The sequence below is a fragment of the Apostichopus japonicus genome, chromosome 4, assembly GCF_037975245.1.
Source record: "Apostichopus japonicus isolate 1M-3 chromosome 4, ASM3797524v1, whole genome shotgun sequence".
Classification (NCBI taxonomy): Eukaryota; Metazoa; Echinodermata; class Holothuroidea; order Aspidochirotida; family Stichopodidae; genus Apostichopus; species Apostichopus japonicus.
Window position 1 is genome coordinate 29,472,495 of NC_092564.1, and position 22,828 is coordinate 29,495,322.

At 38.1% G+C, this 22,828-nt stretch overlaps 1 protein-coding gene across 9 annotated transcripts in view; it reads right to left on the minus strand.

The window, feature by feature from the left end:
• LOC139967083 (uncharacterized) overlaps positions 1 to 22,828 on the minus strand; it is a 234,552-nt gene that overhangs the window by 181,049 nt on the left and 30,675 nt on the right. For 3 of the 9 annotated variants that reach the window (XR_011792887.1, XR_011792888.1, XR_011792889.1), the window contains one exon: positions 17,621 to 19,454. The exons of 1 other annotated variant lie outside the window; for it this stretch is intronic. Coding sequence is in view for 2 of the 8 variants with exons in the window: in XM_071970802.1 (XP_071826903.1) it covers positions 19,390 to 19,454 (65 nt within the window). In the remaining 6 variants the exon portion in view is untranslated. Of the gene's footprint in view, positions 1 to 17,620; positions 19,455 to 22,828 lie in introns of those variants that run through there. 5 more of the 9 variants (XM_071970802.1, XM_071970801.1, XR_011792885.1 and 2 more) reach the window with 4 other exon arrangements.

Consider the following 22,828-nt stretch of genomic DNA (forward strand, 5'->3'; position numbering starts at 1 on the left):
TGGTTGTCTTAAATTGATGATTGTTGCCTTAGATTGTTGGAAAGAGTTGCCAATTAGTGTGGTCTGGGTTGTGGTAAATTAAAAAGACAGTTGATTGTTGTCAAGATCAGAAAACTCAAAGATGACTCAAGAAAACTCATTTGAAGGGAAAATACCAGCTAAGCTGGAAAGCTGCAATATACAGTCAAGGTTAGTCATAAGAAAGAAAGGTTCATAAAAATACATATTTAATTATGTTTCCACCAGTAAAGTTTCAATCACAGTCTAAACTTTGTTGGAATTAGTTGCTAATTAGTTTTTTATGTTTTGTGCTAAATGTACGAGACTTACTTTGAAGAAAACTGGCTATTTCTTGTGCATTCCTCTCCTTTCCTTAGGGTTCTGTGGACTATATTGATCAACAGTTAGCTTTTTGACATAGCGCCACCCCATAATCCTTCACTCTATGACTTACCCGCCATTTACAAAACGTACGCCTCCTTGGATACCAACACAACGCCGCAGAGTACACTTTCGATTCATAGTGTGTCTCTTCAAAAGGAGTTCCTATTCTTTCCGTCCGCCGTCTTAGGCTGGAGACTAATTCTTTCTAGTAAGTAAAGTTTATGATCAATTTCATTGTATAAAAGCCATTTAAAACCCGTAGGGAGGGGCTGTTTTGCCAATATGACAACCCCTTACCCACCTATAACCGCCCCCTTAGTCGAAAACCTGAACCTCTCTGATTTTGACATAGACATTAATGACTGGATCCCTGTACAAAAATAGCAGAAAAAGACAACGTCCAATATACGTTGAAATAAACCCATCTCCAAACTCCAAACCAACCACCAAAAAGTCCGCTCAAACAATCATTGTATCAGGAATCTTACCAGAACTATCAAAAAACCCAATAAACACTTGCTAAACTAATCAATGAAGAAAAACCAAATGCCATGATCTCAAATATAAACCGTCTTCGTAGTAACGACATCCTAATCACCCCCATGACCCTAAAACTGCAAATATCCTCCTGAAACCATGGAATCAAAAGACTTAACAAGGCAACCCCAAACCAAGAATCCCAAAAAAAGTATGACAAAGAAACTTCTCCGTAGTAGCCTGTGGCATAAACCCTGAAATTCAAATCAAAGATATTGAACAAGAACTCAAAGACCAAGAATACACCCCAGTACAAGCTAAAAGACTCATTAGTCATGCCACAAACAATACAGCTTGGAAAGTAAAAATGACGTTTGAAGAACAAGAGCCTCAACAATCCCTAATCAAACAAGGTTTCTACTTAGGATACTCTAAACACAAAACAGAAGAATACCACGAACCCCCCCAAATCACTCAATGTTTCAAATGTCAACTCTTTGGACACACCCCCCATACTTGCAAAAATCAAACCAGATGTCTCAGATGTGGCAAAAACCACAGAGTTAAAGACTGTCCCAAACCAAAAGAAAACCCAAAATGTGCCAATTGCTCAGGGACTCATGTCGCCCTTTACAAAGGATGCCCAAAATTTAAAGAAGCTAAAACTGAAGCTAATAACAAACAACAAGAACAAAGAACCTACGCGAATGTAACCAATTTTACCCCGAAAATTGAAATAACGAATAAAATCGTCACTGAAAAAAAACTTAATATCGCAACCTTTGTAATTGAATTAGTACAATACACCTTCCAAACAGCCAACATTAATATTAAATCTGACGACCTTGCCAGTTACGCCACCGTGTTAGCACTAAAACACCTAAACTTAAATATCCCAAGAACTGTAATTATGGAACGTCTCCACCATCCTTCAATATTTAGCCCTCCTCAATCACCTACATGACAAGCACACTCCCTCCTTCGGTCAAGTTCCTCCACCTAAATATCAACAGTATCCTTCCAAAATTAAGCCTCCTACTTAGTATATTCGCCAACCACTCCCCGGATATCATTTCTTTAAACTAAACTAAATACAAATTCCCACCTTAGCATCCCTGGTTACCAAACTTTCAGACACGATATCTCTCGATATATGGTTTGAGTACTTATTGCTGAAAAAAACAACCTCAAAGCCACCCTCCTCCCAAACAAACCCAAACAATTGAAATTGTACTCGAAAGAGACAATAAACCTCTCCACATTATTAGCTATTATAGTCCCCAAATGAGCCCATATCCACAATCAAAAACAGTTCTAATAAAAATACAATACTACTAGGAGATTTAAATGCCCACCACATCATTTTTGGTAGCACCAAAATATCTGAAAAAGGCATATCCCTCTTAGAAATATGTGATAAACACAACTTAACAATAATTAACCAAAATACCAAAACTAGGATAAACCCAATAAACAATAATACTGAACTACTTGACTACGCCATAACCTCAAACCACCTTGCAACTAAAACTCATTCGATTCAAATCCTAGAAGATGACCTAATCAGTGACCATTTTCCACTCCTTTTTGAGCTAGACATAAACCTCAGTCGCATCCAAAATAACGAATTAACGTATAATTACAATAAAGCAGACTGGACATCATTTAAAAAGGGATCATAACAAACAACACTATTGCCAATTACCACAACAACAAGCTAAATTACATCGGCATATATTGTGACAGCATTGCCCAACATATCTTTAATACCTTCAAAAAACACTGCCCCTTAAAAACAAAACAGAAATCCAAAACTAAATAGGAATATTCTTACACTAAATAAATCAGACGTCGACTACATAGAACCTATATGATCTCCCCAGATCCAACTCTAAAAACCTAAATTAACCAACTTGAAAAACAAATAAATAGACAAATATCGGCGGTCGACCAAAACCGAGTCCAAAACAAATGCGATTCAATCATTAATGACAAAAACCCAAAACACTTTTGGAAAAATTAAAGAAATATCGAAAACCCATTACAACCCAAACACAGGTAATACAGACGAATGCCTTAGAGATAAAGTAGGTAACCTCATCACAAAAACTTAAGACCAAATAAAGCTTAGTGAATCATACTTGAAAACTATATTCAATATCTTAGATGGCCCTCCATACGATAACAGATTCCAACACAAAATAAACCGTACAATTATCTGTAATGCAACCAGCTTTATCCCCAACTTCTAAGGATGTCTCAACAAAAACATCCCTCTACTCAAAGAAATAGATATAAATGATTGGTATAGTGCCACTGAATATGCAAAAATGCCTCCTCCCCTGGTCTTGACAACATAAATGACCTAATGCTAAAAGATTCCCCTCCGTGGGCCTCCGATATTCATTAACTCTCATATTTTCCCATTATTTAACAAACTCCTTAGACTGGGTCATTTCCCAACCCTGTGGACATCCGCCAAAATGATTTTAATACCGAAACTAAGTAAAGACACACCAAAATTCAAAACTATCAACCAATTAGTCTCCTACCAGCCTTAGGTAAGATTTTCGAAAGAATTATAGATAACCGCACCAGAAACCACCTTGAGCAAATTAATCACTTTGCCCGTATCAATCAGGCTAATTCCGGGCACACAAATCTACAATAAACCAAACTTTCCACCTTTCCAAAGAAATTCGCATCGGCTTCATAAAAAAAACATGATACCACTGCCCTCTTCCTTGATGCCAAAAAGGAGTTCGACAAAACTTGGCACAACGGCATAAGAATTTAACTACTTAACTTTAATCTCCCCTCCAATTACACCAGACTTCTTTCCTCTTTCCTTAGTGAGCGCAATGCCAAAATATGCTACAAAAACCAACAATCAAAACCTTTTCCACTTGGTGCAGGGACTCCACAGGGCGCTGTTTTCAGCCCCCTCCCCTGCACCCTATATGTTAATGATTTGAACATCCCCCCTCTATCTAAATGCAGCTATAGTCAGTACACTGACGACATAGCCATTTGGAGCACCAGTAAAAATATCTATATGACGGAACTAAATATTAAAAGAGCAATTACACATCTCGAAAAGTGGTGCTCGATGTGGAGAACAAAAATATATCCCTCAATATCTAACCTAGCCAATTTCTCCATAATAAACTCAAAATACCATAACCATATTGCCAAAATGAATCTTTTCAACACCTCAATCACTGCTACTCCTAATGCAACCTTCCTTGGTACCACTTTCGATTGCAAATTATCGTTTAATCTACTTTGTAACAGAACTGCAGGACGCTGCTGGTTCCAACTTAAATCCATTCAAATCCTCTCACACAAATATAACTTTCCTCCGAAAACCATTATCCAAATCTATAAATCCAAAGTAAAAATGATTCTCAGTTACGGGAGCATCTCCCTGCTTACCATCTCTAATCCCAATAAACAAATTTTAAACAGAATCCACACCACAGCTTATCGACTCGCACTCAAAATCCCTACCTATATTGCTACTTTGTACGTTCTCCGTGCAGGAAACACAAAATCTACTTTCACCCGACTTGAAGAATTCAACACCAAGTTATACAAAAACAACCTCGAGAACGACCCTTTGATTGAAGACCTCCCCCTGAAATACAAAGTCGCAACAACTCACTACCCCAAAACCAAACCCTTTCTGTATTCACAATTGTTACTACTTAAAGTCTCATTCCATTAAAAAAATCCTTTCCTAAATGGTTCTAGGCCCAAGTATACTTATATATACAGATTATATTGTTACCAAACAATAGAAACCACAACCACTCCCTACCCAAACAATAGAAACCACTCCGTCTCCACAATTCTCAGTACTTAAAAAATTCCTCTCCTTTAGAAATCCCTCCCTAAGTGACTCTTTGACTCTGATTTCGGGTATGATTATGGCTATCCTGTCCAATATAAATATATAAGACTTCATTTACCAGCAATTCCCTGACTGAACATAGACAACCTTTCCAAGAAAAAAAAAAAAAAATGTCTATTCTATAAAAACAAACTTATTATCCCCCGTAGGACCTCTCGCCAGGTCGACCAGGGGTTAAACTCCTTTTGATTTGATATCAACAACAACAAAGACAAAACTTTTACTCAAATTAAAAAAAAAAGGTAACTAATTTCATTTATTTCATTTCATTTATTGATTTTTGTTCTATTTTAACATCAGTATGACATAAGTATGACATATGACATAGAAGGAGATAAGAAACAAAACTTGTGAAAGGAAGTGTATTAAAAAACCCTATAGGGCTTGTCGGGTAGTGACACTCCCTAAAAACTCCCTAAACTCTAAACTCCCTAAAGACATCATGATTAGATTTTGGTTTCATTTAATCAATAGGTAGAGGAATTGGACACTCTTGCGCAAGATATCAACGACTTGAAGTACTCTGCTCAGGCGGCCTCCATTCTAGGTATGTACTTAATAATAATATAATAATAATAATAATCAATGTACTGTGTTTGGCAAGAAACTTTTTGCTGCTTTGGATGAAGATTAAGGATTCTTGTTTTTCAAAAGGCAAAATGCAAGATGGACTATATATGAAAGGATGAATACCAAAACTTTAAGAAAAGAAATTGGGTGGGGGGGGAGGGGGAATCAGGCAGAGACCATCATGTTACTACCCTGTTAATTTTGTGTAGGACGCTGGTTAATTTAAAAGGAAGAAATCCTTTAGTACCCTTGAGTTTCTGAAAGGTTTCTTCTTTGGGATAACAGTGGAGAGACATATCGATGTTCTCTTTTGGGTCTGATCGTCAGGAAAATGCAGATTAAACTGCCGTGTCCATTTGGAACCTTGGAATTGAACCCTGCTACTGGAACAAATGTATTCCATCAGAGCATAGACAATGATTCAGAGAAATATGGCCTTTATATTAATAATCTGTTGTTTTCTTTCCCTAATTTTTCTCTTTGGTTAAACAATGAGTGAAAAGATTCATTCGGTTGGAAGCAGCACCGCCCCTTTTCACACCTTTTTTTTTTGGGGGGGGGGGGGAAGAGACCTATTAGCCCTTAGGGTCTGAAAATATTACAATAGGATTATTGTGGTGGACAGGACAGACAACAGTTATTTTTGCTTGTAGCTGAATGTATGATGTTCAGGGATCACAAGGAAGTATCAAAAGCCTGATCAAAACTGCCGTCTTTTGTACTATCGAAATTTGTCAGAATAAAGAAATTGAAAGCCAAAATATAAAGAGTTTATCTGGCCTTGTAGACTGCGATTGAACCAGTCTCTGTCATCTACAAATAATAGAAAGTGGGTATCCATTTCTGTTTGTGACAGCAATAACAAAAAATGACTGCAAATTAACAAGTTTTTGTAAACTTTCTCTATTCAGGGATTTGAATCCCAAATTCCACTCGAATATACCCCCCCCCCCCTACTTATGAACTGTCACGTAGCTCAAGGTGACAAACTTACTACAAAGATGAGAATAGGCCTTAGGTGGTTCCTAATTCAATGACATTTCTCACAGTTAATTGAATTGACTTCCCCCACCCTCCAGATTATCCTCACCCATAGAAAATACCCTCCACCCAAGAATACATAAAAAAAAAACCATGGCTTACCAAGAACCTCTCTGCGTTCATTTTTCAGATTCCAATGAACCTTTCATCAGCAAAGGAATGGCGCAACTCGGTCTGAAGGACAATCGACCGCTGGCGGAATGGCTTGACCGGTACAACGCCAACCAGCCGGACCTGGCCGCCAAGCCCAACTTCACCACATTTCCACTGGACTTTAAGCCGTCACCGTGCAAACCGCTCTTCTTTGACATAGCTCTGAACCATATAGAGTTACCCTCCTTGGATGAGAAACTGGAACAGAATAAATCGTCCCCGCAGGGGGGTCTGGGTGGGTTCCTGCGTGGATGGTGGAGCGGGGGTGAAAAGTAACTCTCGATTTGCCACGATGTCGGAAAAAGGATTTCGGAAAAAGGTCTTTTGTATACATAAGCCGGTAGTATTTGGGAGGGCTCTCACTCTTCTCCTGCATGTGCTATAATCATCTTTTATTTAAGTTTTATTTGATTTTATTTGTTTTTTAGTATAGAAAACTATACCTTGTTGCAATGCAAACACCTCTGTGTTTGCATTGCAACAAAGGAAGGCCAAAAAGAATAACACTCACTTTTTTAACCTGGCTTGGCAAACAAAATTTGAAGAATATTCAAAATGGGATTTGGAATTTTATATATTTTGGATTTGGTGTTTGTGTGTTTATCTTGTTTAGAGAAAAAGAAGAAAAAAACAGCATCTTTATTTGATGGGGCTTTAAAGTTTTAAAAATGGGTTTCGGTTGTTGATTTCTTGGTCTACAAACATTGTGGTGCTTGACTGACTGACACTTTATGGGGGCATGATAAGGTGACTGAATTTAATATTGGCAGGAGTTATGGATGGTAGTTGGAAGGACCAGGGGTGGGGTGGGGGGTGGTGAGGCGAAGGATAGAGAAGGAGAAATGAAAGTGAAGAGGGAGAATCTTTGAATTGAATTTTCAGTTTGCAGTAGCACAGGTTTGCTGCATGATAAGGCTATATTTAAAGAAACTTTCAATAATGCACTCTTCGTGTATATAATTTGGGGTGTGGTAGTCGGAGCCGGGGGGGGGGGGGGGGTGATTGAGACAGCAATGAAAGGGAGCAACCTTTCCACATATATGTTGTTTGTGCTATGGTAGTAACGTTTCCTTTTTCAAACTGGAGGGCAAAAAATGTAAAAATTGAGTTATCTAAAATTAATTCAAAATCAGGTTTAGTTAATAAATGAAAGTTAAAGACAATTTTATTGATGGTAGCAGGGGCGCCATGGTATTGTAAACTGAATCAGCAATCAGCCATGGAAGGCCAACTCCTTTTTGTTGGGAACTTGTCGTCAAGCAAACCTATGGATTCAAGCCCTATCTGGCTAAAGTAAGATGGGGTTATTATTTTTATCTAGGAGAAATCAATTCTTTTTCCCCTCATGTTGAAATGGTCTTCCAAATGTTTAAAAAAAAATGTCCAAAAAGAATGTACTGGTGTGAATTGGATAGCCACCTGGTGTGAAGTAAAAAGGCCATAGGCTTATCCCATATGTGCATGTGACTGCTTAGTATCATTAAATAACTGCCCTCCAGGCTGATATTATAAATAATAGAAACATTATAGAAACTAACTGTCTGTTGTCACCCAACCATCTCAATAGTAGATGCAGGTATCACTAAGAATGTTTATGAAATATGTATTGCATGTTTTGATTAGTATTTGCATAATAATTTGATGAGGGATAACCTGTTTCTGGACAGGTAGTTGAAGGGTATTAACTGTGGTGGGAGGGATGAAGGTATATCCTGTCCATGAACTGATTTGTCATTAAAAAAAAGTTATTTCAAAGTCTATTTTTTTTTTTCCTTTTTTTCTTCCTTTTACATGAGTATTGTAAAAGGAAAAGCAAAGATTGAGTTTGAGCCAGGGACCTTGAGATGCAAAAGCAAAAGTCTTTACCACTAGACCATTAGGTGGGCCTCTGGTTTCTAAAGCTTTACAAATATTTAAAGATCCTGCTGTTTGGACTTAGTCTTTTTTTGTAAAAACATTTTCTCCACTACTCCCTCACCCCCGATTAGCTAGTCAGGGGGAGGGGTGGCGGCGAACTCACCTTGTCCGCGTTGAACCTTGTCAGGGGGAGGGGTGGCGGCGAACTCCACTTGTCCGCGCCTTTACCTTGTCAGGGGGAGGGGGCGGCGACCTCACCTTGTCCGCGCCTTTACCTTGTCAGGGGGAGGGGGCGGCGACCTCACCTTGTCCGCACCCTCACCCCCTCTCATCCTCCCCCTCTCACCTGTCACCCTCGGTACTCACCTTGTCCACCTGCCAGGAGGAGGGGGACCGCCCGCCTTCGGGATTCACCTTATCCACTTGTCAGAACTCCTTTTGCGAATACTCACCTGGGGCTTGAACCGATGCAATCCAAACCAATCGCTTACTGAACGATGGAATAACCAATTACACCATTTCGGTTCCCTCTGGAAAAACTTCGTTTCTTATATTTATACTTCCACTCCCTCCAAAGAACAGAAAAGTAAAAGGCTCTGTCTAGACATTAACCGCAGACATGATGCTCTGTCTGGGAATCGAACCGGAGACATGGAGTTTGTCTGTGTCTCTCCAGTCCAGAGCACTACCAACTGCGCCACTAGAACTGTTGAGAATTAATGCTCGTTTCTAATATTTAAACTTCAAAGTCCAGAATGGAAGAAGGAAAAGAAAATCAAATCAAACTGCTCTCTCTGGGAATCGAACCTGAGACATGGAGTTTGTCAGTCCAGAGCACTACCAACTGCGCCACTAGAACTGTTGAGAATTAATGCTCGTTTCTAATATTTAAACTTCTAAGTCCAGAATGGAAGAAGGAAAAGAGAAAAAATCAAAATGCTCTGTCTGGGAATCGAACCTGAGACACGGAGTTTGTGAGTCCAGAGCACTACCAACTGCGCCACTAGAACTGTTGAGAATTAATGCTCGTTTCTAATATTTAAACTTCAAAGTCCAGAATGGAAGAAGGAAAAGAGAAGAAATCAAAATGCTCTGTCTGGGAATCGAACCTGAGACACGGAGTTTGTGAGTCCAGAGCACTACCAACTGCGCCACTAGAACTGTTGAGAATTAATGCTCGTTTCTAATATTTAAACTTCAAAGTCCAGAATGGAAGAAGGAAAAGAGAAAAAAATCAAAATGCTCTGTCTGGGAATCGAACCTGAGACACGGAGTTTGTGAGTCCAGAGCACTACCAACTGCGCCACTAGAACTGCTGAGAATTAATGCTCGTTTCTAATATTTAAACTTCAAAGTCCAGATTTATGACTTATGAAAAAAATAGAAATCATATAAACAAAAAGCCTTTTCCGGTCACTCGGTCAGATAATTACACGAAATAAGTGTATAACAAAGACAAGGGTGTCTTCTACTCCACGTCTAATTTAAATTTCGATGGGTGCTTCAGAGAGGACAAGAGAGGGGCCTTAAAAGAGGGGGTTTTCCAAATTGTGCACTTATAAAGAAGACGTATTTCTATCGGGTCCTTTGAGACCACGTATCTCCCGAACGGAAGCAGATATGGACCTGGGAGTTGCAGATTTGGGCTCCTGAGCATCGGTTACCCCCTGTCACGTCATATGGGCGAAATCGATTTGGGGTCAATTTTTGGCAATTTTTATTTGCGACAAAAATAGGTTTTTTGTCTGAAAAGTTTAAAAAGTACTTCTTTTTGATACCCAATTCCAAAATAAACTTCAGATTCGTAATCAGCGTGTCGCGAACTACCAGAAAAGATACACATTTATCGAATTTGCGACAACAAGTTTTTGCACCTCAAACTTGAAAAAGTAAGACCGAAAAACTTTTACGACGAACAAAGGATTAAAATCTTTTGTTGCCCCTAAAAGTTTTTCCGTTTTCTATTGTTCCTCTGAAAAGTTGCAAACTGAGCGAAATAAAAGGGCGCTCGACGCATCTTGCCAGTGATACGTGATTTCAAAGCAGTCAAATCAAACCTTTGTTTGTCATCTTGAGTTTTATCTTGACATTTATGAATAAATGGGTCAAATTTTGGCATAAATTTTGGAAAAAACTGCTTACGGTTTTTAAAGGTGAAATAACTTTTTGTCGCAAAGGCGATAAATGTGTATCTTTTCTGGTAGTTCGCGACACGCTGATTACGAATCTGAAGTTTATTTTGGAATTGGGTGCTGTGTGGGGGCGTGCAGGGGAAAAAAATGATTTGTGATTTATGAAAAAAATAGAAATCATATAAACAAAAAGCCTTTCCCGGTCAGATAATTACACGAAATTAGTGTATAACAAAGACAAGGGTGTCTTCTATTCCACGTCTAATTTTAATGTCGATGGGTGTTTCAGAGAGGACAAGAGGGGGCTGAAAAGAGGGGTTTTTCAAAATTGTGCACTTATAAAGAACACGTATTTCTATCGGGTCATTTGCAGTGGCGGAGCTAAGGGTATTGGTCGAGGGGGGGGGGGCGAGAATGGTCTGTAGGGGCGCTTTCGAAACTATCTAAGCGGAGCGCCACCACGGGTTTGGCGCGGAGCGTACCGAAAATTTTGAATAAAGATGCTCCTTAGATCGGCGGAAATGACACTTTCCGGGCCTTGCTAATTTGCAGATAAAGGATAAATGTCAATAGGTAGATGAGAGCGCAATAAAAACGTCAATAATAGCATATAAAGTGGTAAAAAGCTAAAAAAGGGCGCCAGCAGTCCATTTGAGTCCGTCAGGGGGGGGGGTATCCGCCCCCTGACTGTATGGACGCTGCGCCACTGCCAGATAGACCACCCCCTCCCCCCATGGTACGCCATTTGACGAAAGAATAACACACCCTCAATGCAACCTATACCTAATGGACACTTTCGTGGTATGATTATAGTCCCCCAAATGAGCCCATATCCAGCATAGCATATATATGTTCTAATAAAAATATAAAACTCCTAGTAATTGCCCACATTATTTTTTCTGAAAAAGGCAAATCTCTTAGAAATATGTGATAAATACAACTTAACGATAATTAGCCAAAGTACCAATCCTAGGATAAACCCAATAAACAATATTACAGAACTACTTGACTACCCATGTAACCTCAAATCACCTCGCAACTTAAACACATTCGATACAAATCCTAGAAGATGACTAAATTAGTGACAATTTTTCCACTCGTTTTTGAGCTAGACATAAACCTCAACGCATACCAAATAACGAAGTGACGTATAATTACAATAAAACAGACTCCCAAAATACAACAACCAAAACAACGAGCTAAATTCAGTGGCGGCGGAACCGGGGGGGGGGGGGGTAAGCGCAACACAACTACGTCTTAGGCCAATGATTTGCCTCATTTCAGCCAGTTCTCCAACATCCCCTGAAAGATATATCCTTCCAATGGTAGCACATTTCCCATGGATATATCCTTCAGGGACATGGGGGGGGGGGGTAGGTGCGGAGCATTGCAGCCAGAGCATTCAAACGATATGATAATTGATTGTCTCTATCATGCCTCATCGAATATTAGTGTTTTAAATAAGAGTGTAATAAGCTAAACGCTATACACTCATCAAAATTTGCGTTTACACTACGAGTACACGCAAGGCGTGGAACATGGCTCTATGTGCGCAATTAATTATTAAACGAACAAAAACACAATATTAGCATTTCACCTGTACTGTATAGGGTACATGCATTCGTGACTGTGCTTGGTTCATAGAAATTTGTTGGCAACTGCACATGGTTTGGAATTACCCATTTGTTGACATTAAGAAATGCTTTCTGTTTTTTCTTAGGACATTTATTTAATTATTGCATTTAATTGCAAGTAGTAATTTACTACACTCAAAAACGTCTTTGCGAGTACACTACGAGTAATAGCTACTCTCTTAAAACACCCTCGAATATACAAATTACAATGCTTTTACAGATTTTTTGGTGCAATCTGAGAAATTGCAGGCTTGAGACCCATATCTTAGGGCTAGGTATTCGCAGCATAAAACACTCGGCAAGTGCCGTTTCCGGGCATCTGGGGGTTTGAAAACCCCAAAATTGTCTTGTACGCTCCGCATCAACCCATGGTGGCGCTCCGCTTAGATAATCTTAACACATTAGCACCCCAATAATTTTCCCGTTCCGCCGCGCCTGGCTAAATTACATCGACAATTACTGTGACAGCGTTGCCCATCAATCATATCTTCAATACTTTCAAAAGACACTGTCATTTAAAAACAAAACAGAAAACGAAAACTAAATAAGAAAATCCTTACACTTATGAAACTCAGACGTCGCCTACGTAGAACCTATATCATCTCCCGAGACCTAACTCTAAAAACCCAAATTAACCAACTTAAATAGCAATAAACAGACAAATATTGGCGGATGAACAAAACCGCGTCCCAAACAACTGCGATTTAATAAGTAATGATAAAAACCCGAAACACTTTTGGAAAATTTAAAAAAATCATTAACCCCATTACAACCCCAAACACAGGTAAAACAGACCAAGGCCTTAGAGATAACGTAGGTAACCTCATCACAAAAACTCAAGACCAAATAAAGCTAATTGAATCGTACTTTAAAAGTATATTCAATATCTACGATGGCCCCCGATACGATATCAGCTGTAAACACGAAATAGACCGTACAATTATCAGAAATGCAACCAGCTTTAACACCAACCCATTAGGATGTCTCAACAAAAAACATCCCTCTGCTCAATAAAATAGATATAAACAATTGGTATAGTGCCACTAAAAAATGCATCCTCCACTGGTCCTGACAACATAAATGACCAAATGCCTAAAAACTCCCCTCCGATATTCATTAACTCTCATATTTTCCCACTATTTAACGAACTCCTTAGACTGGGTTATTTCCCAACCCCATGGAAATCCGCCAAAAAGATTTTAATACCGAAACTAAGTAAAGACCGCACCAAAATTCAAAACTATCGACCAATTAGTCTCCTCCCAGCCGTATGTAAGATTTCCGAAAGAATTATAGATAACCGCACCAGATCCCACCTAGAGCAAATTAATCACCTTTCCCCGTACCAATCGGGCTAATTCCGCGCACACAAATCTACAATAAACCAAACTTTCTGCTGATCTTATTTTTTAAGCCTCTGAAGAAGATCCTGCTAGGATCGAAACTTTTACACATTCTATTACACAGGCTCTCTAGTGGATAAGCAGTTTGCTAACAGTTTCATTCTGCTTATCTTTTAGGCCTCTTTTGGCCTCTGCTTATCTTTTAGGCAGAACAAAGGTTTGTGAATCCTTTGTTCGTTTTAAAAGTTTTTTCGGGTTTCTATTGTTCCTCTGAAGTTGCAAACTGACCAAAAAAGAGGCCGATAGAGAGCGCTCCACGCATCTTGCCAGTCATAAGTTATTTCAACGCAGTCAAATCAAACCTTTCTTATTCATAAATGTTCTCCAGTTTCACGGTGTTGTTTCCTCGGAAATTGTATGCTAAGCGATAGAAGTGTTCAATGTTTTAATCGTAATTTTTTCTTCAAAAATGGAACGGAGGGTGATAAAATACTGCCTGATACTGTTGTTTTAACTGGTTGTTGTATATTAATAGTTTTCAACCGCTCCGCGACATGAGCTATGCAGATTCAGGAAACGTTGTCTTGACCATTACTTTAGCAACAAGGCAATCAAAAGAATTAAGATCTTTTAAGGACTCAAAATGTAGAATATATATTCCAAAATGTTTCAATACCCAGAGAGAACAGTCTTCCTATGTGATATAAAGACATACAGATGCTCTATGTATGAGCACATGGACATATTCTTTGATCAATTTGAGCAAGAAAAGCAGCTCTGCCAACCCTTTAATAATTAATGAGTAACATGACATTGTTTTATTTTCACTATGAAACATTTTCACAAGTTACTGCCAAACCTAGAGTCATGTAGTATAAATCACTGAAAATAATGCCAATTTTGAGACCATTTGAAATATGAAGTTCAATAAAGGTGTACGTTTTGAGTTATCCTGTACAGCATTTGAACATCACCCTCCGTTCCATTTTGAAGAAAAAATTTGCATTATTTCTCAACAGTTGCAGTGACGCAGTGGTTAGCAAGGGCGTAGGAACCGAGGGGCTGGGCTGGATCTAACTGCGCCAAAGTTCAATACAGGGGAACTTGAAATGCAGCTATTGGTCAAGAAAAATTGGTGGGGACACGGTATATTATGTCCCCACTACTGAAAAAAAGTTGATGGGGACGCGTCCTGCTGTCCCCACCAGGATCTGCGCCCATGGTTTGAAGGCTGTTCATCCTGGAACGCCATTTTCATGCTCACTGATATGATGTGATATCTGCTGTTTGCTTAACAAATTCGAATAATTGAAATGAGACTGAAATATATAACTTTGATCTGTTTATTGTGCAATTCCCCACATTCTTTTCATTTCGAAAGACGCACAGTTTCAAGTTCAGTTCACTGAAGGTTTCGATTCTCTATCTGCCTTCAGTTTAGGTAAGATCTTGGGATATTCATCCCTAGATATCGCTGGATATTGCTAGAAATCCATACAGCACAGTGTTCTTGGTATTTCTTGGGATTTTTCGGGCCTGATCTTGGGAAATTGCAAAATCGGGAGTGGTTACACTCCATTTAGGTCAGTGCACGTATGGCAAGCCGTTTTAACATTTACCTCGCAATTCGACTTAAGTCGAATACATTTCACTTAAGTGGAATTCAATTTCACTTAAGCAGAATACTATTTAACTTGAGTGGAATTCTATTTAACTTAAGTGGAATACCATATTCCACTTAAGCTTAATTGTATTTTACTTAAGCTGAATTCATCAACTTGTCACTGCATCTTACTTAAGCTAAATCTATTTCACTTAAGTGGAATTGTATTTCACTTAGGAAATGCATTTCACTTAAGTGGAATTGTATTCTACTTAAGTGGAATACAATTCCACTTAAGTGGAATGTCCTGTCTATTTCACTTAAGTGGAATACAATTACACTTAAGTGGAATACAATTCCACTTAAGTGAAATGTGATTGGATAGTCTATTTCACTTAAGTGGAATGTGATTGGCTAGTGTATTCCACTTAAGTGGAATGTGATTGGCTAGTTCATTCAACGCCAAACTTTGCCCATGCCTTTGCGCGCCATTATAAACAACTTGCCGCGATACGTGTACGTACGTGGTGTCGATATGTGCACAATGAATATCGGCTGTCCATCTGGATCCAGCTAGCACTTAACATTTGTGCAAGGTGAGTACGTACGTACCTGACCTGGTACCTGACGAATACCATTACCAAAATAAAGCCATGGCAAATACATTACAAGTGGTTGGAGCTACAGCCGAAAACGCATTGACAAGGGCTAGAGAACGTATTACTTTTTTTTTATTTTGGATGGAATCTTTTACTTCGTCAAAAGTTTCACTATCTAAAAAGTTACGAATTCTGCCTATGTTACTTAAACAAGATGTAAGCCGCCTCTGTTGTGCATCATACTGATTGTTCCCCTGTGCAAGTGAGAAAACAACACTTCGAATTGTGTCTGTAACAACAACAATTATTTGATCGCATTCCAGCAATGTTAGATGTGAATGATTAGCCATAGCCATAATGTACACGTGCAACGAGGATCGACTACATCATCATATGTGATGAGCAATTGAATGCGTTACGACGAACATTACCCTAAATTGTATTTATATATAAGCCACATATCAACATTTCCACTTAAGTGGAATTGTATTTTACTTAAGCAGAATAGAATTCCACTTAAGTGAAATTGACGCCCAAAAGATATTATTCCACTAAAGTGTAATTGTATTCCACTTAAGTAGAATACAATTCCACTTAAGTGGAAATGCATTCCACTTAAGTGGAATTGTATTTTTAAGCAGAATAGAATTCCACATAAGTGAAATTGACGCCCAAAAGATATTATTCCACTTAAATGAAATTGTATTCCACTTAAGTGGAATACAATTCCACTTAAGTGGAAATGCATTCCACTCAACTGGAATTGTATTTCACTTAAGTGGAAAAGCATTTCACTTGAGTGGAATTGTATTCCACTTAAGTGAAATAGATGGACTATTTAGCTTAAGTGAAATGTTATTCCACTAAAGTGGAAATGTATTCCACTTAAGTAAATTACAATTCCACTTAAGTGGAATGTATTTCCACTAAAGTGAAATACAATTCCACTTAAGTGGGAGGCATTTCCACTTAAGTGAAATAGAAATGTCCATTTCCACTTAAGTGGAATGGAATTACACTTAAGTGGAATACAATTCCACTTAAGTGGAATACATTTCCACTTAAGTGGAATAACATTTCACTTAAGTAGAATGTATTCCAATAAAGTGAAATGTATTCGACTGAAGTCTAATTGCGAAGTAAATGTTAAAACGGCTTGCCATATGCACGATCTCTCTATATATATATATGTATACACACATATATATATATATATATATATATATATATATACACAGCCCGATCACTAGACTCGTTATCTATCGATGAAGTGGTGTGTTGCCGGATTTTGTCAAGGTTTTAGTACTACGGGCGAAGGTTATTGTTTAAGTTTTGTAATTCATTGGGAAGCGATAAGAGGGGTGGGGCGTAGGGGTTGTGGGGGTGGGTGGTGGGGCATTTTCACGCAGATTGGAACAATCTCAAGAAGTGATAGGTGCGTCCGCCTGTCCCCCCCCCCCCCATGCACTACATGATATTCACAGGAGATGTGCTCAATTCTCTAATCACATGCGGAATTTATTTTTAGATTCATTGTATGAGTTACGGTACGAGGTTTAGGGTAACAATTAGCATTCAGGTCGGAGTATAACATTTTATCTCTGGATGGCAGTGTTGCATCGAAGGACATATGTCTAGTGCAGTTCGCATATAGATCCTGGTCTAATACTGAAAATGCATCATGTTCCCGACGACTCGGTCGAGTTCGAGACCAGCCACAGTTGGTTTCATAGCACAATTGTACAATTGTTTATATGTATATATATATATGTATATATATATATATATATATATATATACATATATACACATATATATATATACATATATACATATATATATGTATATATATATATATATATATATATATATATATATATATATATATATATATATATATATTTATATATATATATATATATATATATATATATATATATATATATATATATATATATATATATTAGTGAGAGAGGAAATATGAAAACGTCAAAATGGAGTTGTCGGTGGAAGGGGTAGGGTGAGGCGCACACCCCTTCCAAAATCATCGATCCGTCACTGGCTACCCTATGTGTATAATAGGGATCAGCCCTGTAATTATGTCACTGTTCTTTTTTCTCTTCCCAGTTGCTTGCCGTTTTTTCTACTCCCTCCTTTTCTCCTTTTCCTCTATTTCTTCTTTTTCTTTTCCCTTCCTTCCTCCCCTTCTTTCCCCTCTTTTTCCCCTTTTTTCTTCTCTCTTTTTTTCTCTCCTCTATTTCTTACCTGGGGGGCGCACGCCCCCAACGCCCCCCTAGATACGCACGCCCCCCCTGGATACGCGCCTGATCAAGGTGGTCAGAATTTGACCCTAAGTGACCTTTGACCTCTTCATAGAACATTCAGTTCTTGTACATTTCTGAGCATGAGGATAATCCCAGCTTTGATTTTGATGTCGACAAGGATTTCAGGCTTTTGGCAGCTGATGACTCCAATTTACATTTGACCTCTTAACAGAACTGCTCAAAGTGTAATGCTCAGTGAGGGGGACCTACCACCTAATTATGACATTTTACCGATGCTACAGATATTCACTAAACTAGACTACAAGGTTTTTGTATTTTGGCCGCTGATGACCTCAATTGACATAACTTCATAATTTCCATCTGTAAATATGAGAAAATTTTCAACATGATACCCTTGAGAAGGGCAATTTTGAAAACATGCAAGAGAGAATAAAAAACCCAGTATTTTTAGGTGCAGGGCAGAGATGGTCTTATGGTATTGCAGAAGTATTCAAGACTATGCATGAAATAAAGGTAGAGTTCCCCAGAAAAAAATTCTGCCAAACTATTCCTTAAAATTTAGGAGAGCAGTTTTTCAAGTGTTTTAAGTACAGCTTTCATAACAGTGTTCTCTATTATATCTCTTGCTATTTCAAGGAAAAAAACTGCATATCTTAGTGCTTCAATATTTACACACATGGTGATACAAAATAAAGAAGTAGAAAAGCTTACATATATATACAGTTTATACATATATATGTATATATATATATATATATATATATATATATATATATATATATATATATATATATATATATATATATATATATATATATATATATGAATATATACATGTACATATAGATAGGGAGTACTCAATTCGATTAAGCCCAAAAGGGTTTCTTAGTTGACTTCCTTTCACATTTTTTACTTATTTGTACTTATATTGTCTTGTTCACCTTGTAATACTATGTGATGAAACAAATAATAATAATAAATATATCTTTTAAGAAGCTGCAACATCGGTGGCTCAAAAGTTTGTGATCCTGAAAGTTTGAGACCGGCAGGACTATCTGGTAGCTGGATCGAATCACTTTCCGATTCTTCTTCAACTTTAGTCCCATTTCTAATCCCTTCGGGGGAAACTTCCATCAGCTTGTCATTTTGGATTGATGAAGCGTTCGGCACGTCGCTACCAGAATTGGAACAAACTTTTCTGTCTTCTTCTGCCTTCAGGAGGTTATCGTCTTGTAAGCCTTTCCTGATCTGGTATAAGTTAGACTGTACTTAACTCGGAGGTAAGATGGAGGCTTTCATGTCCATAATGAGACTAGAGTAGGGATCTGAATCGGCTACAGGGGCTTGGGATTACAATTTATTGTCTCTGTCTGATGTTTCGTCATCTTCCCAAGTCTCTTACAAATTTAAGTCTTCTGGAGGTCTCTCTGGGAGCTGTTCCATGTTGGACACCATAGGTGGTTCTGTCGATAAAAGAGTATGAAAGAAAATTACTAGATAGGAATACACAAGCCATGTAGACGTAAGAACTCTGCATAAAGTGGAGATCATGCATGTTACATTTGAAGACTCAAATGAGTCAACGATAGCCAATAATTTTAAGGGCAAAAACGGATTGCTTTGGGTGATAGGAGGGGGTGGGGGATTAACACTTTCTTGGTGGGAGGGAGTCAGAGCCACAGACAGAGATCTAAGAACATTTAATGATTTCCCTAACTTATGTAATGTCAGAAATGTCAATTTTTTAAATTTTATTTATAACCCATCTACTAGTGAAATGTCTAGTATTGTTGTATCAACTACAGTAATTACAGAATATTATTATAAAATGTAAAAAAAAATGTAAAATTTTTTGATTGCAATAGATTTACAAGCTATATTACAATGGAAAGACATGAAGGAAAAATTCATAAAAAAGATGACTTTAGAAACAAAGCTTAACAAACCTCAGTTAATTTGTTGTGAACGGTTGAAAAACAGCGTTATTAGGCCAGGCTGGATTTTTTTTGCCACTTTTAATTTGTAAGGGAACGACCCATTAATTTGCCGAGGTTCATCGGTTTAGAGTGACAAGACTATTTAGTCTAATACTTTAACCATTTAGCTGAGTTCCTCAGATCCAGCACAAAATCACAAAAAAGATATTTACCTGTCTCAAATGACATGTTTACAGTGGTAGTACAAATTTGTCAACTTTTGGATAGATGGTGTCTAATTTTCTTTCAATGGGTGCAAGGGTGTTGTTGTTTTAATATCAAGTTTAAGGAACATGCTTTGGTTGAGTGAGTTATTAGAATGTAAAGCAATGGGTTAACATTAACATTAAAGCCTGTTCTAGAAGAGCTGATAACATCATCAAGTTAGCCTTTAAAGGAACATACCGGAGGTTTAGCATATTTTAACGGTAAATAGCTTGGAACTGGATCAGCAATTAACCTTGTTCTGGTGGACTACGACATTATTGTGTCTAAAATTCAGCCTACATTTGTCATTTAGGTAGATACTGAAGAAGTGACGGATATGAAGTCATGCTGTCGAGGAAGGAAACTTTCTTTTACAATTTTATTAATTCTTATTCTCATTTCATTATCTGACAATAACACGGACGGAGAAATGTACTACATCTCAAACCTGCACATAATCAGAAAGCAAAGCCAGAATATTAAACTGGAGGGTGGAGTGGAGGCAATAAGTAAGTGTTTACTATTTTGAATACATGTGCTGAAAGTTTCTCCATTTTGTTTATCATTATATTGATGATAACACTAGAGTTTCTGTTAATGGAAAAAAAAAATGCCCAATATCTTTGCATTTGTGTAGCAAGTCAGTCAATTTCATAGCAAGATTTGCTCGGGTAAATGGAGCAACAGAGTTCGGAGTGGGTTTAGTGGTACTGGATATGTGTTTTGGTGGGGTTACAGACAAAATCTATTAAAGAGATGGGGAATCTAGGTCCCACCCCTGGCTGCATCCAAACAGCAAAATACTAAGTAACTAGGTGTTAATTTACACATAAATAACAGGTCTTTAATTGAGATGGAGAACAACACACAATAACTGCAATGTTCCTAAATATTCCACTAAAACCCGCCCCCCCCCTCCCATCCTCCCAGACCAATTCTCTCCTAGTCTCATTACGTGTAGGGTTTCCAGAAAGATCTGACCTGACTCGGCGTTAATTTTGTTACAAACTTTTTCAAGAGTTTCCTCTAAATATATTTATATTTATATCTCTGGGATTATAGGGAAAGATTATCACTGCACAGAACAAAGCCTTATTTGTCAAAACAAACGTGACACAATGCGCATACAATTTAAGGGAAACCCCCCCCCCCCAAAAAAATAATGCACAGTACCATATGGCAAAACTTATGGCAGGTATAATATTGTTTCCAATACACTAGTAACTGCACAGCTACTTTGATGATGGGTAAAAGAGCAATTTGCTTTGCGTGAATACTTATTCAGTTCTAGGAAAAAAGGAACGAGCTTGTTATCCTTACAATATTCACCCAAAAAAATACTTTACACTAAATCTGAGGACGAAGTACATAAACTTGATGTATTCTTTATGTTATGTATTGCCTTATGTATCACTTGAGTGACTCTGAATGGCACAAGCTAGATTGTACCTGACTTGAAGGTAGTAGCTTTATCCCTTTGTGTCCTGTATATTTGTCTTGTTTGTGTCTTGTTTTGTGTTATGTATTGTTTTGAGCAGTACATGGTATGCATTCATTTCAGAGTTGGAGAATATTCCTCACTTGACTCCCAGGGTTTGAAAGGTACAGTTGTACAAGACTGGCTGTGTCATTTGTGGGCGTGGTGTGTTGGTTATTATTGCTGTTGTGGTAAGACCCTGTGAGGGCACTAAGTTGTATTCAGGCTTGTTGAGATGCTTGAAGCTTAGCCTGCGAGGCCAACATTTTATATGCAAAAAAACATATATTACTTATTGTCACCACCTGAGTTAATTTGACCAGTAACCGGTTCTGTGTGGATGTATCGTGGTGCCAGTCTGTACCTGGAGAGCAAGTCAAAGCCCAGTGAAGTAAGTCACATTATTTATCCTTGTTAAGAACATGTGGGGACAGGTGAACAGTGACATTTTGTTTATTGAAGTGTCACTGTTGTTGTGGGGGTTTGTATCCCGACCTAGGCAACTTTGGCTCTAGCCTAGGGGATATGTCAATAATACTTAGTAATATGTGTTACAAGATTATGCAATCAGGGATCACTTTAGAGAGGAGCATTGTGTCTTGGGGTATGGCATGATATTTCAGATACAGAGATTATGTTCTAGAATAATCCTGGCCATTGAAGCTGCCCTAGGGGTAGAGATAGTATGCATATAGTAAGTGTTGTATTGGAGCAGTTAGTGGGGGCATTATAGAATTGGGAGCCTTGTGATAATTTAGGACTTGGTGGTGGGTTTATGTAATTATTTATGTTGTTATGTGTTATGCGTTTTCAATATCCCAAAGGGAAATTCACATCTGCAGGAAGGTTCACTGTGGTTAGGGTTCGTCTTACAAATACCCTCGGGATAATTCCAGAGCATGTATTTAGACAAAGTACTAGTTAACGTATTTTGTACCCTGCAGTTCTCGACAATCAGCGGAGCAAGAGAGACAAGGGGTGCTGGCCTAAAGAGAAAGTAGCCCAAAAGACGGGAGCTGGTGAAACAGTGACAGCGACCTGAAGGTTACCAAACTTTTGGATTGAAATTGTCATTTGAAGATGTGAAAAGAGATCAAGTTTCTTAATTTCTAGAATTTCCTAATGCTATAATTCAATCATTCCCTAATTTGTGATTTATATGAAGGGTGTAATTTCA